The sequence below is a fragment of the Neomonachus schauinslandi genome, chromosome 2, assembly GCF_002201575.2.
Source record: "Neomonachus schauinslandi chromosome 2, ASM220157v2, whole genome shotgun sequence".
In the NCBI taxonomy this organism is placed as follows: domain Eukaryota; kingdom Metazoa; phylum Chordata; class Mammalia; order Carnivora; family Phocidae; genus Neomonachus; species Neomonachus schauinslandi.
Genome location: NC_058404.1, coordinates 140,708,606 through 140,727,402, shown reverse-complemented (window position 1 = coordinate 140,727,402; position 18,797 = coordinate 140,708,606). Strand labels below are relative to the sequence as shown.

Here is an 18,797-nt window from a genome sequence, read left to right as displayed (position 1 = left end):
AATATCAAATCATGATAAGTACTGTGAATGAAAAGTGCACAGTGTAATGAGAACAAATGATAAGGGGCGCCTGGGTGGCTCAGTCGGTTAAGCATCTGATTCTTGATTTCAGCTCAGGTCATGATCTCAGGGTTGTGAGATCAAGCCCCATGTCTGCTTACGACTCTCTCTACCCCTCTGCCCCTCCCCTTACTCTTTCTCCTTCTCTCTCTCAAATTAATTAATTAAATTTAGAGAGAGGGAGAACAAATGATAAGGGATTTGACCTAGGCTGGAAGGGAAGAGAAAGAGGGTGAACTGCCTAGACACTGTGGTGTTTGAGTTGAGATCTGGAGGATAAGTAAGAGTTAACTAGGCAAAGAAAGGCAGACAGAGGACTGTTCCTGCAGAATGCCCAGCAAGGTCAAAGTCAGGAAACTTCAAATTCATTATCACTAATCTCAAGTCAACCCTCAGAGATTCCCAGCACAAAATAAAAACAGTTCCTAACCACTGGCTTCACTCTCTCACTCTTCTCAACTATTTTATTCCTTCCCATTCAGATTGCTGTATCTCCCCCGTCCTCACCCTCAGCTGATTATCTTGTGTCCTATTTCATGGAGGAAACAGAAGAAATCAGAAGAGAACTCACCCAAGCTCCTACCATCATATCTACCCACTCCCTGCATCTGCACGTACCATATGAAGGAACAGTCCTAGCTCCTATTCCAAGCCAGCCACCCCACGTGTGCACTGAAACCCAAATCCTCTCATCTGGCTTTATAAAGAGCATCTTATAAGCCATTCTCCTCTCTCTGTGAATCACTCCAATCAGCATTAAAAACATGTAACTTCTCCCATCTTTAAAAAAAAAAGTCCTTTCTTGACTCCATTTTTCCCTCCACACCCCTTTTCCCCTTCCTTGTACTTCAAGTTGTCCCTCAAGAGTTGCCTAGACTCGCACTTTCCAGTTTAGCACCTTCCATTATCTCTTGAGCCCACTTCAGTGAGGCTTCTGCTCTCGTCCCTTCACCCAGCTTGATCTTGTCAAGGTCACCAATGACTGTGTCTTACTAGAATCAGGGGTTGAGTCTCATCTTTATTTTTGCGACGGCTTTACAACAGTTAACAGTTCAGTCTCCTCCTTGAAACATTTTCTTCACTCAGCTGCAGTGTCATGCTTTGTAGGCTTTTCTTCTGCCCACTGGCTTTCCCTCACTGTTTGCTCTGCTGGTTCCTCCTCTTTTCCATTGCCTTTGAATTTGGAGCACCCTAAGTGCCGTGCCAGCACTGTCTCTTCTGTCTCTGTTTTCATGTGGTGGTCTCACTCATCATTCGTTCCCAAGGTTTTAAATACAAAGGAACACCTTCAGCCCAGGGCTTACCTCTCACATCCAGACTTGTGCATCAGACTGACTGCTCTGCTTCTCCACCTGGCTCTCTTATAGGCCTCCCAAGTTGAACATGCCTGTTGCTGAATCCCTCCTCTTCCTCCACCAAATCTAGTCCCCCCAACAGTTTTCCCATCTCAGGTAAGGGTAGCTCCAACCTCCTAGTTTTCCTCTCACTGAGGCCTTCTGTGACCCCCATATTTAAAATTTCCAGCTGAACCTCTTCCTAGCATTCCCTTTCTCTGCCTCGTATTTCTCTTCATCACCTGCTTCCTTCTCATGTACTGTACATTTTTGAACTTATTTATTAACCGATTCCCTGTTGGAACATACTGTCCCTGAGGGCATATGTTTTTCTGCTTTGTTCACAGATGAATTCCCATTACTAGAACAATGTCTATCACATAATAAAAGCTCAGTGAATATTTGTTGAATAGTGAGTCCCAAGGCAGTAGAAATATGGAATAGAGAACATGTCAAGAGACCTAAAGAAGGCCAGTCTGGCTGGAGAAGCCCTTATGTGCCAGAGGCTGGGAAGAAAAGAGCAGACTCAAAAGACCAAGAAGGAAGGCCAGGGAGGTTGAAGTAAGGAGTGAGGCAAGAGAGTATTGTTTGGCAATGTCTTGAAGAGTGGGACGTTATATTTGGATCAGGTTGAAAGAGTCAAAGTTTCAGAGCAGGCAGATCTGGGAAGGAGAAGTCTAGGCAGGGTACTATGGCAATGAGCCCTTCAGCAATCAAAGAGCAACCTTGGGGACCTTCAGAATGGAAGGGCTAGGAAAAGCAAAAAGTACAAAAGACTTCTACAGATGAATTAGATTATTTCTCCTACCCACATCTCTTTATTCAGTGATTATTTAGCACCTGCCACAAAGCACAGTTCACAATCCTGAGAAGGGCGGGCAGGGAAGACAGCCCGAAGTTTGCAGAGTGGACCCTGCTCTCAAGGAGCTCTTGTTTCTCCTGCATCTAGATTCCTGATTCCCATTGCATTCCAGCAGACCAACCGCCCTGTACCAGTTGTGTATTCGCTCAATACCGAATTTCAGCTCTGCAATAATGAGAAGGTGTTCCTAATGGATCCCAATACATCTGATATGTCACTGGCAGAAATGGATTACAAAGGGGCCTTCTCAAAAGGTAAGTTGTTTCCTTCACCTGCAGAAAGAGACTGTGGCTGGACTTGAGATGCTTTAGGACAGGTCTTTGGACTAGCATCTCTGCTCATTGGCTTTCGGGCAACTGTCCAGTGAAGATTCCCCTGGGTTTGGTTCTAGGATAGCCAAGATTTAGTCCGAGGAACAGACCCATATCCTTCCTTCATGTCGTATCAAAATAAGATCACATATTTGGTACTGTAATGATTGGCAGTGTGGTACTCTGGAAAAACTCTGGTCTGAGTGGTAAGAAGACTAGGGTTTCCAACCAGATTCTAACATGCTGTCTGACTTTGGCTAAGTTGCTTTATCTCTCAGTTACTCAGAGAGAGATTGCAACATGACCCTCACTACCTACCAGCCTCAAGGTTGCCAAATGTCTGTGTACTCTCCATCATGCTTTCTCTGCTAGAAATGGTTCCTCTGCTCCCTCCTCACCCCAAACATGGTTTCCTTGACGTTTCAAAAGGATAGCCCTTTCTTCTCCTTCAGGTCTCTACTTAATTGTCAACCGTCTCAAAGAGGCTTTCCTTGACCACACCAGTTGAATATAGGCCTCCATATTTTTCACTTTCACAGAACATTATTCATTTTTTATAGTACTTCTCACAATTTTAATATTGTATAATATATATTACATATTTCTTTACTTGTTGCCTATTTCTACCACTAGACAATGAGTTCCACGAGTAGAGATTGTGATCAGATATCAAATTTGCACACCAGACCACCATGCCTAGGTGCTTAATAAATATTGATTGATTGAATAAATGAATTAGTCAATTATCTGCCTTTGTTCTCTCAGTGGCCCCTTCTGCCTTTTTCTTACTTTAACCTTCTCCTCATATCTGAGCTTTTTCTCTCATCCTAAAAACACACTCAAGTCCTGCCCATAACAGAAAAAAGCAAAGCATCCCTCAGCCCTAACTCTCCTTCAAACTTCAGTCTGTTTTCTCCTTTTCTTTTCTCTGAGAAACTTCTTCAAAGAGTGAGCGGTGAGCACACACTGTCTCTATGGCCCTTCACCTCCGTCCATCTGTCACAGTCTGGGTTTATCCCACCATGCACAACTTAGAACTCTCTTTTGTCAATGACACCAAATTTGTGGATTTGGACACTTATTTCCTGTTGGGTTTCCTTTGCCCCAGCCTCACCTGACACAGTCTTGCTTCTCTGGCCACTCCTCACTCTCCTGCCCTGGGTCTTCATCCTCTGATATATCCATGTTATTATCCCCAGGTTCTATGCGTGACTCCTTCTGTTCTTACTCCACTGCAGCCTCTGGTCATCCCTGTGGCTTGGCCCATCCCTTTGCTCTGAACTCCCTATTCTCCTACTCCTCCACAGCCATTCCTTAAAAGTTGACTTTACCCTGATCTCTCCGAACTTCATTTCTACATTTCCACATGTGGGTCTGGAACTACCAAGCTGCTTCAAATGGATGTCTTTCAGACACCTAGAGGTATCTAGAACAGGACTTATCTCCCTCCTACCACATCCACTGCCGCATTGACTGCATCATCATACTCCAGGTGCCCCAGGCAAAAACCTCAGGATCATCCTCCTCTTCTCCTATGCCTCCCATCTATCATTAAGATCAGTAGAATCTGACTCCCAGACATTTCTTGAGTTCATCCCGTGCTTCACAGCTATATTTTAGATACCTGTCTCTCAAGAGTATTAGCATAGCCCCCAACCCGATCTCTGCAACTCTAGTCTTTTAGTCTTTCCTCCATGCTCCATGTTTCTGAAGCCCCGGTGTGTTGATATTACACCCCTGCTTAAAACCTTCCAGTGTTCCCCATTTCTTACACACCGAAGTCCAGGCCCCCCAGCACCCTTAACCTATCTTCCCAGGAGTCTCTCCTGCCAGAGCCTCTAAACTTCCTCCTCTCTAGTCACACTGACCTACTCAGTGCCACATAGCAAATGCTCTGCATGACAGATTTGTGCTCAATTTCTCATCCTCCCATGTCACAGATAGGAAACCTTGCTCAATTTCTCATCCTCCCATGTCGCAGATAGGAAACCTTTAATGTTATTTAAAATGAGGATAATAATTGAACCTATCTCTTGGGCTCTTGGGAAGAATAAATAAGATAATACAAGGAAAGAAAGTGCCATGACAGACACTAAGGAGACAGTAGCAACACCAGGACTCACCTTCCAGCATACAGTATTTTGTGCGTGGACTTTCTTTTGCCTAAATGCTCTCCCCAGTCTCCTACCTCAAATGCCTACTCATGTTTTAGGGTATTGCTCAAACATTATCTCCTCTTTAAACCTTTCCATACCTCTCCCCAGGCAGATCTCTGTGCTCAGCCATATGCTCATGTAACATTATGTACCTTCCTCTGTTGTGGTACCTAATGGTATCATGTTGTGATAAGGGTGGGTTTAAGAGCCCAAGTCCCTTGACTTTGAATCCCACCACCACTACCTCCTAGCTTTGTGACCTTCAACAAGTCAATTAACCACTCAGCGCCTCAACTTCACATCTGTAAAATAATGAGCACTACGTGAATTCTTACATGGGATGAACTTAGTACAGGACCTACCAAATAGTATGAGTTTGATAAATGTTAGCAATGTTATTTTTAGCAATTGGTTAGATTTTATTTCTGTCCTCTCAGCTGCATCTCACTCACCTTTGTGTCCCCTGTGCACAACAGAGTCCTTGGCATACCTTAAATGCTTAATTAATGTTTATGGAATAAAAGAAACTGTAAATGGATGAATGAGTATTTTAAGGGCACATGGAATCATAGAGCTCTTCATAGAGAGGTACTTTTGACTCTAAGGGAGTGTGTTAAATCCTTTCTACCCTTGATATTTCTTTCTCTTTAATCTTAAAGTCTGACCTAATTAATGCCTCTCAATCTTTCCAGGTCAAATCCTTTATGGCCGAGTACTTTGGAATCCAGAACAAAACCTTAATTCTGCTTACAAACTCCAGCTGGAGAAGGTCTATCTTTGTACCGGCAAGGATGGCTACGTGCCTTTCTTTGATCCCACGGGGACAATCTACAATGAAGGGCCTCAGTATGGATGCATTCAGCCAAACAAACACCTGAAACACAGATTTCTGCTGCTGGTATGCTAACTGTTAGTGTTAAACAACTGACACCCAAGTTGATTTCCTTAGCTATGAATTCCGCCTCAAGCAGATGGAACCCCACTCTTGAGGGTATTCTCTCTATCCGCATTGCTCTTGTTGTTTCTCTCTAATCAGCTAAATGCTAGCACATATTACCAAATGTGATGGTTACAGTGGGTAACAAGACAAGCTATTATTAACGTCCCGGGAAAAGGAAAGTTGAGGCCAGTGTTTCCCCGAGTATGAACCAGTGTTTCTCAGAATATGGACCCTGCATATCCCCGATTCTCTTTCAGGGAGTCCACAAGGTCAAGACCACTCTCATAATAATATAATGATGCTTGCTTTTTTTTTTTTCCACACTAATTCCCTCATGAGTGTAGAAGGTATGAAAGGTTTATTGATATGGTTTCAAATTCCACATTGTAATTAATCTTTCAAAAATACCACTTACCGAATTTGATTCAGTATCAAAGAGAATAACCACAATTATCTGAAAAAGGTATGAAATCATTTCTCCCTTTTTCAACTACACATCTGTGTGAGGCCAGATTTTCTTCATATACTTCAGCCAAACTAACATATCGCAACTGAAGCAATATAGAAGTTATGAGAATCTAGTTCTTTGCAGAGATTTGCAAAAATGTAAAACAGTGCCAGCTCTCTTTGAGGAGCTGGGGGTGAATATAGGTATTTTCTCTAAAAAATGTTACATATGTTAACATGCAGTGGGTTTTTCATTGCCACTTTAAAATGAATTATAAAATGAGTATTTTCTAATTTTTCAGTGTTAATTTAAATAGAGTAAATATTGATAGTTATAAATCATGTAAACATAAGACTTTTGGGGTCCTTGAGTTTTAAGTGTGTAAGGGGTCCTGAGACCAAATGGCCTGAGAATTATTTGTCTAGGCTACCCCACTCTTTGAGCTTTGAGATCACAGAATCCACCAAGTGTCCTTCCTTGGAGAGAGCAGTGGGTGCCCAGAGGCAGTGGTTGACTTAAGGAAAGGGCTTTTACAGCACATACTCTCCTGACCCAACCCAAGGCAGGAGTGGAGAGTACCTTTCTCCTCCCAGTGACTGCCACCTGCCGGGTCAGTGGTTCTATCTTCCTAAACCTTTCATTTCTTTTTTTCTGAAATTCTAGGACCGCAGTCAGCCGGAAGTAACTGATAAGTACTTCCATGATGTGCCCTTTGAGGCCCACTTTGCTTCCGAGTTGCCTGATTTCCATGTGGTCAGTAGCATGCCAGGTGTGGATGGATTTACCCTGAAAGTAGACGCACTCTATAAGGTGAGTGTGGTGAAAAGAGTAGAAGCATAGGACCAAGGCCACGTTAAAAGTTACAAAAAGGAAGATGACATTATCTGTGGGCTATTAGTCTCTTTTTATAGCATTCTTGCTGGCGGGTCTTTTTTATTGGTGTTAAGCTTATCATTCACCCCCATTTTTTTTTAAGATTTTATTTATTTATTTTAGCGAGAGAGAGAGCGCGCACATGAGCAGGGGTAGGGGCAGAGAGAATTTCAATCAGACTCCCTGTTGAGCACGGAGCCAGATGCAGGGCTGAATCTCACAACCCTGAGATCCTGACCTGAGCAGAAACCAAGAGTCAGATGCTTAACTGACTGCACCTCCCAGGTGCCCCCATTCACCCCAAATTTTCACCACCCATCCCAATAGACCACAGCAATAATAAAATTCTTTAATTTGCTTATAGTCACTTGTCATAGTGTGAGTCAGGGGTGCATATGGTACTCTGGATTTTCCTGAACTCTTTTATATTGCCTGCCTTTTTGGCTCTATGCTACACCAGCTGATGTTCACTGGCATGTGGAAAACACTTAACAAAGTCATAAGTACAGTACAGCAATTTAGAACGACAAGAATTACTAGTATTTGATGAGCAAAAATACTCTAAGTCCAGTAGTAAACATGAACTTCCAAAATCAAATTCCACTTTTTCCTGTCTTCAAGTAGTAATCCATGACCTTGGATTTCAGAACTGTCGCCATTGCTCAGAAGTTAGTTCAAAACCATGGAGGATTTCAATGGGGGCACAGGAAATGGCAATAAAATACTTGATGACTTAACCGCTCAGGGGATGATCCAGGAAGTGTTCAGATTTAGGAAATTTTTGTCATGTATCTGCATATTATGCACAGAGTAGGTGTTTAGTGGATATTTGTTGAATGACTGTAGCTGAAGTTCATCAATAATAGTAAGTTAGCATAACATACAATTGAAGGTCACTGGGAATAAACATGATTATTAATACTTCACTGCTATCAATAAAGACTGACAATCCTAAGTATTTACTTAGCTAAAGAAAAGATGAAAGACAAATTCGTAGGGCTCTTCCATACACAGGTAGGAAAACAGAAAAAAATGTGAGTAGCTGGCCCAAGATGACCCTAATTTGGAAATAAAATAGCACCTATAATATTTGGTTCAATTCTCGACTCGTAGACACCAACCACTGCTAATGCTTTCGGTGAGACCATTTATCAAGGCTCGCGGTCATTCCATTTCCCTCGTGAAGAAGTGGTCTGTGGGCCACAGTGACATGCGTGCTTTGTCTCTCTGTGTCCCTCCTCCCGCAGGTGGAAGCAGGACACCAGTGGTACCTGCAGGTGATCTACATCATTGGTCCTGACACCATCTCAGGGCCCCGGGTCCAGCGCTCTCTCACGGCGCCTCTGAGGCGCCACCGAAGGGACCTGGTGGACCCCAGTGGCCGTCTGACCCTTGACGATTCGCTCATCTATGACAATGAAGGGGACCAAGTCAAGAATGGCACCAACATGAAGTCCCTGAATCTCGACATGCAAGAGCCTATGGTGGCTGCTTCTCTCTCCCAGACTGGGGCGTCTATCGGCAGTGCCCTCGCTGCTGTCATGCTCCTGCTTCTGGGGCTTTTGGTGGCTTGTTTCCTTGCCAGGAAATGCCAGAAGCAGAGGAAGAAACCGCCCACAGAGGACATTCTGGAGGAATACCCTCTGAACACCAAGGTGGATGTGTCCAAGAGGAGCCCGGACAGGGTGGAGAAGAACTTGAACAGACACTACTGCACCGTGCGGAACGTCAACATCCTGAGTGACGCCGAGGGGGCTTATGCCTTCAAAGGGGCTAAGGTGAAAAAACTGAATCTGGAAGTCAGAGTTCACAACAACTTACAGGATGGAACGGAAGTTTAACGGAGGAGACCTGTATTTTTTTCTAAAATCATTTTTATAAAGACGGGGGTCAAATACTGGTATTTTTATAATCTTGCAGTTTAAAAAGGGAAAACTATAGCTTTGAGTGGTGGAAGGCACACATCACACACATCAACTCACAACTGAGCTACCTCATTAAACAAAGAACCACTGAGACCCCAGAGTTCTGGAGCAGAGGTCTTTCGGGAGATCTCTTGAATAGTGTCAGCAGGTACAGATTGCTCCTTCTGTAAGGCTGGTCTTAGAAAGCACGTATTTCAGTATTGGCCAGGGCTTAGACTTTCCAGCTAGATGATGGGGCTCAGCAGACTGGGGAAGGTACACTGGCAGGTCTCTGGGGTGGGGGGCAGGGGGGGTGCTGGGGGGACATTGGTTTCCTCCCCCACCTCCAGCTTTCTTCTACTTGGGCTTTCCCTGGGCCTCCGGGCAGCAAAACTTGGATTGTTGATGCTCCAGTTCCATTCAAAATCCTGCTAATCAGCACAGCCTATGTATTTGCTCATTGTATCTGCTTGACAGCTTGCCCGCCATGGCCTCTAACTGTCCTTTGCATTTCCAGAGCCTTTCCACCTGGGGGTTTCAAAGTGCTCTAGATGAGAGCCTTGTCCCACAACTTGCGGGAGAAATCACACAGCTCCCTGCCAGAAGTCTGGCACAGCGGAGCCCCCACCAACAGAAGGGCAGACAGAGGAGGGGCCTGACCCTATTAGTGATGCACGGCCCCCTAGGCCCAGGGGGATGTCCTTGTGCCCCATTGGTTTACACTGCACCAAGGACATGTCAGGACATCCTCCCTGACAGAGAATGCTGCAAAACAAGATCAGTGCACCTGGCCTTTTTATTCCACATGGCCATGCATGCTTACAAAACCCACCACACTTTCCTGCCACCCCAGGCTTTGCCCAGTCCTATAGAAGACAAGCCTGTGTACTTTGCTAGCTGCGAGTTTTGTATTTTGCTAGGGTTTCAGAAAAGTAAGTGATTCATTTGAATAAAGCCAATTAGGAGAAAGCCCCGCTCAGAGTGAAATCTGAGTTAAGAGATGCCAACTAGTACTCACAACAGATAAAGTACCAACGCTCACTGCAGAGAAGGCGCCGATCCCAGGACAGGTTTTCAGGGATTTCTCTTTTGGGGGGGGGGTTCTTTTCTGGTAGCTCACGCATTTATTTTTACCACATCAGCACGTGACAAGGCCATAAACACATGGCTTTAAAATGATTCAGTGTTCGAATAGCAGCTTCGGGATTTTGTACGAAGTGTGCACACAGCTTGCTTTTGTGTTTCTTTTTCATCTTTTGCCTGACTGGCAAAAACACAAGCATGCGTGTCATGTTGTTTTGAAATGCAGGCACAGCTTCATAACTGAGGAGTGAAAGACGTGTTCTCCTCCTGATGCATGGCACACCGCAGTCACTGAGCAAACAACAGAACAGCATACTGTGTCATATTAGTCATAGAATGACCCAGGCTGTGTGAGAACATCCCACACTGCAAACACCTTGGTTCTAGAAAGCTAGAAAGAGTGAGCCATGAATGGTTTTTGGCATCTCTACCAGACGCCAAGCTCTTGAGAAGAGGACCTTGTGAGCCATGCCTTTGGTTCCTCAGCAGTGCCTTGCACAGGACGAGCACTCCAGAAATATCTGTTAGGTAAACAAGTGAATGGTGGCATGGGTGGATGGTAGAGGAATCAATTCAGGAAGGGGAGGTGAGAGACATTGGTGGCAAGATTGCATGGGCAGATAGGAAAACACAAAAACAAAACTGCCTCTTCTGCTTGGATTATAAGTAACCTCATTGGAACGAAGAAGCACCACGTGACATAGGCATGAATCTAGCAGTGGTCTTAGGACGACTGAACAGAAAAACCAGAAGAACGTATTAGCAGAAGTTGAAACTGTGAATCAGCCTCCAGAGCAGGACATTTAGAGGAAAGTCTGACTTAGCGTTCTGGGGTGAGTGAAGTTTTCAGGAGAGGCTGGAATGGGGTGAGCCCAGAACCCAAAACTCCTGACTGGGCGCATGCTCCTTGAGACCAGCTTGGGCAGAACTTCTGTGTCGGCCTCGGGAGCATCCAGAATTGGTGTCTCGTGGCTGGAGAGCTCATCAGCCCGGTGTGGAATCTCCTCCAGAACAACCTGGAAGGTTAATGCTAATTCTGCGAGGACAGGAAGCCTATCATTTGCGGAGCAACTTTTGATTTGGCCCGGTCTTTATCCCTGTTCCCACTTGCCAGAACGCTTCCACACTAAAGCGGCACCGTCGCCTTTGCTCAGATATTCTTCGTGCACACCCCTTCCACTCCTGCCGAGGAGGACACATGCATGGGGAGAGTGAAGACATGCGCAGAGTGAAGCTAACGCAGGAAGAGATGGAGACCGAGACCTCTTGGGTGCTCTCAGCAGCTTCCATGTACGTGGTCTTGAGCGGCAAGGACAACATCCAGGGAGGACCATGAGACCGTGAGCTCTCTGTGTGAGAGGAAAGCCCGGGACTATTCCCACCTCCCTCCCTTCCTGCTCTTCCCCCCGACTACGTATACTTTTTTGAATGCTGGTACTTCTTCAGTGGATGCACACTTATTAAATAGGAAGTGTTTAGAGGTGTGAAGCTGAGATTTACTCCTTGATACAGTTTCTCATTCTGTTTATGTTTTCTATTTCATAGCAGGAATCCGATAATTTGGTGACTGCTGCAGGATTATATTTCAGTCAAAGCCCTCCTTTCAATTTATCTAACTTGCTCACTAATGCCTTGTGTGTGTTTTACTAATCTTCTATACCATGTCATTAGGTCAGGAGGAACAAGAAGCCCTCCGGGGTTGCTATTTGCTCTCCCCCACTTGCTGTGAAGGTTGAAAGCGAGGAGTCTGCGACTTTTTTCTGCCTCGCTGTCCTATTATGATCCCCGGGCCTCCTGGAGGCCGCCTGCAGACTCCACGCCTGGGTGTGGAAGTCGTGTTGGAATGTGTTTGCACAGTCTTAGGACATTTAGTTTCAGTGTCCTGTAGGTGTTCATTGTTCTTGGATAGGACACACATGCTCAGACTGAGTGAAACATTTGTGGTGCTGTCAACCTGATTTCTTGACTTAAATAATCTTTGTATTTCTAATACCAATTTGTGTGTTACGAATTTCTGATTTCTCCAATAGCATATGCCACTATATAAATTTGTATTAATAAATGACAGTCTGGTTGCATTTTTTTTTTTTGCCATATTCTTTTTAGATTACTGCTCACATTAACATAAGACATCACCTTTGAGATGGCAAAATCATTCTGAAATCTGAGGCAAAGTTCTCTGGAGAAAACCTGCTTGAAAGGGTTGAATCTAAGACACACATGGACCGAGCTATGAGCCGATGAAGAAGAAATTACACAGCCCCAGATCATCTTAGCTCATCTTCTGCAATCAGTTGAAACCCCAGTATGAAGAGGAATAATTCAAATCTCCATGCGTGATACAATAAGATGATTATTTATGCTGTATTTATTACCATCAAACCCTCTTAGGATCCTTGATATAGTGTGAAAATGGCTAGGTTCTTTTATGCACTCACAAAAATTTATGAAGTGTCCCTAACTCACCCTGGAGAGATGACCAAGGCTCAAATAAGTTGATTGGCGTGTGAAGGGGCAATGGCACAGTCAGAAAGCGACTGAGCCCCAAAGTCTCAGCGTGCTGCGAGCCTGGCCATGGGTGCCTGTCCCCCCTGGGGAGCTGCTTTATATACTTAAAAAAAAAATACTGCCAGTGACATTGACCAACTGAGTTCTGTTGACACCTTTTCATGGCACATTTGCAAACTCAGCAAGACTTGAGAGAGCATGTTTTCATAAAATCTGGGGGAAAGGAGGCCACAACCCTGCTTGGGATTTCTGTAGATACTACTGGGACTCGGTGTAAACTTCACTTCCTTGAGGTTTCCTGTGATTGTCCCTTGCCCAACAGTGGAGCTCTAAGCCCCGGAACACATCTCTCTCTGGCTCCTAGAGAAGCTGTATCAGGAAACAATCTCTGAATCGTTAGGATTGCCTATGAAGAAGTTTCCTGAGACCTGAAATTTCGTAGGCATGAAATTTAGAAAACTTGGGGATGAGTGGTAGAAAATGAGTTCTCACTGAGATTTTGCAACACCTCACCGACGAAGGTTCTGAAGAAACTTTGTGGGAACAGGAGAGGAGACGATACTGAGGATATCTCACCAGGTTCAGCGCCATGTAATTGTTGATTTTGTTGGTTAAAGATAGTCCAGTATCAGTTGTTTTATATGTCTCAGCCTAATATTAAAATGCCATGATCACATAATAGATTCTGGCCCCAAATGAGCCTGGGAGAACTCTAACTAGGAGTCCTTTAGAATGGTGTCCTGAGAGTAGCTAGTAGCCCAGGACGCTCCCAAGTAATACATCAGGCACATCGGGCAATCAAGAGCAATGACTCCTTTATGTTTTCTGCCTCATGCGGTCCTCATGACAGCCCTAGGAGAGAGTCATAGGTCATTGTCCTGGCTGATTTTCTTTGCAAGTTCCAGATGAAAACCAGGATTTCAAGTCTTGACCAGAAGGCCTTTATGGGCACAAAGTGGTGTTTAAAAATGGTCCAAAGCTCCTATAACTTGGATTTAATGCTTGTCATGAAAACTGTGGTCACTTGATTTATACAATAAAATAGACCCACCCTGCAACTTTCTCTAAAACAAACAGAAAAGCTAGCAGTTTTACCCCTGACTCATTTTGGTTTAAGGCTACCAAGTTCCAAGACCAGTTAGTTATGAAAGTTTACTAGAATCCCACTCTCTGGGAGAATGTTCATAAATTGTTAAAAACCAGTTTCAAGATGTCTCCCTTAAATGTCCCTCACTAAGGAATGTGTCCAGAACGAACTCATGGTCAGTACTAGTGACTCCCAAAAGTCCCTTAGCTGCTTATTCTGTCTCCACACAGAGCCTCTGCCCTGTTTGTGCTCTAGGAAACCGACTTTCCAGAAATGATTCTCCAAGGCTCCCTTGCGCTTGGCTTCTGGTCGAGATTGGCCAAATGGAGACACTGATGGAGAGAAGTTAAGGTGTGTCTATCCCTCCCCCTTCTCCCCACTGCCTTGCTCCATGTGTGGTTCTGGTTGGTTCCCTCCTGAGCCACAGCCCCTCTTCCGCAGTCCAGTTCTCAAAAAGTTATAACAGCATCCCTCCCTTGCCCTACAAGTATAAAGGTAGTAATGATTTCATCCTGTTCCTAGTCCTAGGGGCTTCACCATCAGTGTGGATTCCTTTAACTTAACCCTGCCTACACTCTGTAAATAGTCCTTTTTTATTTTTTTAAGGTTTTATTAATTTATTTCAGAGAGATTTTATTTATTTATTTCAGAGAGAGAGCATGAGTGGGGGGCAGGCAGAGGGAGAAGCAGACTCCCCGCTGAGCAGGGAGCCTGTCACAGGGCTCGATCCCAGGACCCTGAGATCATGACCTGAGCTGAAATCAGATACTTACCGACTGAGCCACCCAGGCATCCCTGTAAATAGTCCCTTTTAAAAACTCTTTCTTTAAACCCTTTGAGTATGCTATTTCTCTTCTGCCAGAACTCTTATATAGTCCTTAAGTTCAGTGCCATTTTGGCTATAGTTTTCCGATATATATCAAAGACAAACACTTGAACTCAGATCATGTCTTCATTTTAAATTTGCCTATTGTTATCAGCGGCATGCTGATAAATGTTTCACACCAGCGTTTGGAGTCAGGAGAGGCCTGATTTGTAGCATTTGCTGGTTTTTCTGTTGTGTACGCCCCACCATGGCCAATCAACCTACCACCACAGTTTCCCTCAAGGTGGAGTTGGGGAGAGACGCACAGGAACACAACTTTATACAGCATTTCTACTACACAGATGTACTAGACATAAATAGCTTCAAGAGGATCAAGAATAGTAAAATGTAAAATAATTAGGAAGTTTGGGGCGCCTGGGTGGCTCAGTCGTTAAGCGTCTGCCTTCGGCTCAGGTCATGATCCCTTGGCGGGAAGCCTGCTCTCCCTCTCCCACTCCCGCTGCTTGTGTTCCTGCTCTCACTATCTCTGTCTCTGTCAAATAAATAAATAAAATCTTTAAAAAAAAAAATTAGGAAGTTTGGGTGTCTTCATTTTTAATATAATTTATTTGATTGTGTTTATTTATTTTTAAAGATTTTATTTATTTATCTGACAGCACAAGCAGAGGGAGAGGGAGAAGCAGGCTCCTCACCAAGCAGGGAGCCTGATATGGGGCTCAATGTGGGGCTCCATCCCAGGACGCTGGGATCATGACCTGAGCTGAAGGCAGACGCTTAACGACTGAGCCCCCCAGTTGCCCCACGATTGTGTTTATTTAATACAGTGCTTAGTAATGGCTGTGTTTGCTTGCAAAATTCCTAAAAATGTAGCAATTCACTTTTGCATGTCAAGCCAGCCTCAGCACACCACTGTAAGAGCAAACATTTAGTATCTACAACCACTCAGTCAATTAAATCTCCTTTTATTAGTTTTTGCTTCCCATTCTAGCATGTATTTTGAATATACCTCAATAACTTTGATGTAAAATCTTATATTTGACTCGCAAATTGTTCTATTTAAATAGGAGAGGGACGAGATATAGGAAAAATTAGCTGCTTCTAAAACTATAAAGTAGTTCTATGTATTGAGAATGGTGAAAATGTCATCAAATAATCTTTTCTGCATTCTTTTTCTGAATGACTACAAACCTGGTTTCTGAGATCCTAATATTTATCATTATTATCATCCAACATTTCCTTCTGAGAAAATTCATCCTTTGAGGAAAAAAATATTAGCTTTATAATCATGCCATAGCATGATTCTAGTCTAAAAGATGGTAACTGGGCAGTTGTTACAATGAGAACAATTCAAAAAATGGTTAGAGTGTGTTTTGTTTTAAAGTTGCCATCCTGAAACCAAAGAGATTAAACCCTGAACCTGAAACAATTCAAATAAATCCTACATTACCACCACCTGTTGCTCGTTTCCTTCTGGATGTAAATCCAGCCCTATTACTTCCTGGTTGCGCGGAACACAACCTGTGCATGTTCCGCAAGCCCTCTGAGCCTGTCTCTGTATTTGCAAAATAGAGCTAATCACACTGAATCGAAACTGGCTAGTAAGTGTGAAATAGGACCGTCTCTGCAAAGGCATTGCTCAATGTCTGGCATAAATAATAGGTTCTCAATAAATATCCGCCTCCTGCCACTATGCTAATCCCAGAATTTTCCAGGAGGAGGTGGTACTTAATAGTTTATCATGGCAACCTCTGAATGGGAGTCAGGAGTTACAATGCAGAATGGAAGGCAGAACACCGTCACATCTTCTCTCTCGGAAGAAAGCTCATCATCACTTTAGATTTGTGATGAGGTGGGGGGGATAAGAGGGGTGGGGGGTGGGGAGGTTAAGAGCCAAGACTTTGATAGACAGCTTTTTGGAATTTAAAAAAAAAAAATGTAACCATGTAACCATCTTAAGACAGTTTTATTAACTGAGGAAGTTCAACTATTCCTGTTCTCTTTTAAATTTTCTTAGCAATGACCAGATTTATTCAATTACTGTTTGGCTCTGATTTGAGGATCTACCTGCACTGCTTGGAGGGTAGAAGCAAGGGGCACGCAGTGGAGGTCATGCCCACAGGAGTGCTGAATTTGCTGCCTACTGCTGCCATAACCGATTACCATAAACTTAGTGGCTTAAAATGACACAAGTTTATTATCTTACAGTACTACAGTCAGACGTCCAAAATGGGTCTCACTAGGCTAAAATCGCAGTGTTGGCAGGCTGCATCCCGTCTAGAGGTTTCAAGGGAGAATCCATTTCCTTGCCTTATCCAGTTTCTGGAGGCCCCCTGCATTCCTTGGATTATCACCCCCTTCTATCTTCAAAGCCAGCAATGACCAGTTGAGCCATCTCTCTGCTTAGCCTCCACTTCCCTCTTCCCCATATAAGGACCCTTGTGATTATACTTGGCCCACCTTGATATTCCAGGATAATCTCTTTATATTAAGGTCAGCTGATTAGCAACCCTAATTCCATCTGCAACCGTAGTTCTTCTCCCTTGCCATGTAACAAAACATATTTAAAGTTCCCAGGCATTATTTTGGGCCATTATTTTGCCTACCATACAGGTCCATCATAATTTGGTACAGAATTTTGAACCACAGAAGTCAGAATACCCAAACCATCTGCCCCTCTCCTACTGTTGCATGTCAACCAACAGTTTGCACATGGGTCTCTTTTGTTGAATGATTTACTTCCAGAAATGGGAGGGACCCATAAAAGGCAATTAATCTATATTTCTTTCCCTGTCTACTGAGCTAACAAGGGGTCATGAATAATGGCAGTTTCTGTTGTTAGAGAATGTGACTAACTGTGGAGCTTTTGAACATAAAAGAATGGTTTCACCTAGATTACCTGATAGTCCTTTTTCCTCCCCCTCATTCTCACAGAAGCCCCTTGGGTCAACCTCTTGGCATTATGTGTAGATTTATCATTGTCATGATTAAGATAAGCTTTGGAGTGGGTTGACTGGGTTTGAATCTTAAGTACATGATTTACTGGCTATGTGACCTTGGCCCAGGATCTTACACTGTACAGTTTATGCAACTCTTAGAAATAGTACATACTAGGACCTACCTCATTTGGTTGAGGTGAAAGTTAAATAAGACGGTGTGTACAACACATTCAGAACAGCGCCTGGCATATAGCTGGTGCTTAAAAAAGAAAAGTGAGCTAAATTGTTGATTATTTTGTTGTTTCAAAGACCAAAATAATATTTAATGGTTTATTGGTTGAGCTCTTTTTCCTCAGGAGGTCTTATTTCCATGGCTAACACTCACCTGGGATTTTGAGACCTTCCATATTCCTACCTGTCCCCAGACCTGAATATTGGATGTAGGAACCTCTCTAGTTGTCCTTGTTCCATTTGACAACATTTGGCCATGTTGGGAGATCCCAACCCCTCCTCAACACCTCTCTGTATACTGCTAAGATGGGTTAGGTTACTGTTCAGAACTATTCTCTGCCCACCCACTCATCCCCCTCAATAGGATTGGTGATCCTATTTGTCCAATAGGATGTTAGAAGTCACGGTGCAAGCAAGGGCCTGAGAAGTGCTTGTGCATTTGAGTGTGCCCTCTTGCACTCTGACATCGCCAGAAGAGTTTCCTCCAGGTAGCTGTTGCCTTTTTAGCCTGGACTCAGAATGAACACATGAAGCAGAGCCACCCCAGCCATCCTGCTGATCTGAGAGAATAAATGACTTCTTTTAAGCCCCTGAATTTCAGGATGGTTTGTTATATAGCATGATGGTGGCAGTAGCTGATACATTTGCCCATCCTCTCAAAATTTTTCATGATTCTGTCCCATTTAAAAACTCTTTGAAGTCACCTAATCTGCAAGCCTATTCATAACTTCTCCTAGTAACCACCTGCTCCCTGTACCAAGCATTCAAGTGTTTTCTCTTTTTTCTTTCCTTACTTTATTTTCAAGTGATAATAATGTCATCAACCCACACGCCTGTGAACAAGAAACTATGTACAATAATGTTCATTGCTGAATTATTCATAGTAGAAGAATATTGAAACAATGTAATGTCCATCATCAGAAGAATGATGAATAAACCATGATGTAGTCATAAAACGAAATACAATGCAGCAGTTAAAATGACTAGCTACTAGAGCGGCTAACATTGAACAGAAAGCTAGTGGAAGAAAATACATCATGATATCATTTATTTAAAGTTTAAAAACCTGCTAAACAGTATTATGTAATATTTATGGCTATATAGATATTTTGAAACAAGTATAGGGGCCCCTGGGTGGCTCAGTCAGTTGGGCGTCTGCCTTCAGCTCGGGTCTTGATCCTGGGGTCCTGGGATCGAGCCCCGCATCGGGCTCCCTGCTCAGCGGGAAACCTGCTTCT

General features: G+C 43.7%; 1 protein-coding gene across 1 annotated transcript in view; it reads left to right on the top strand.

The window, feature by feature from the left end:
- Positions 1-9,169, top strand: part of FRAS1 (Fraser extracellular matrix complex subunit 1) — a 408,429-nt gene extending 399,260 nt beyond the window's left edge. Inside the window, exons 71-74 of the mRNA XM_044912923.1 lie at positions 2,344-2,510; positions 5,416-5,621; positions 6,775-6,921; positions 8,232-9,169. Coding sequence (XP_044768858.1) covers positions 2,344-2,510; positions 5,416-5,621; positions 6,775-6,921; positions 8,232-8,825 — 1,114 coding nt within the window. The 3' untranslated portion in view covers positions 8,826-9,169. The remainder of the gene's footprint in view (positions 1-2,343; positions 2,511-5,415; positions 5,622-6,774; positions 6,922-8,231) is intronic.
- Positions 9,170-18,797: the final 9,628 nt, after the last annotated feature.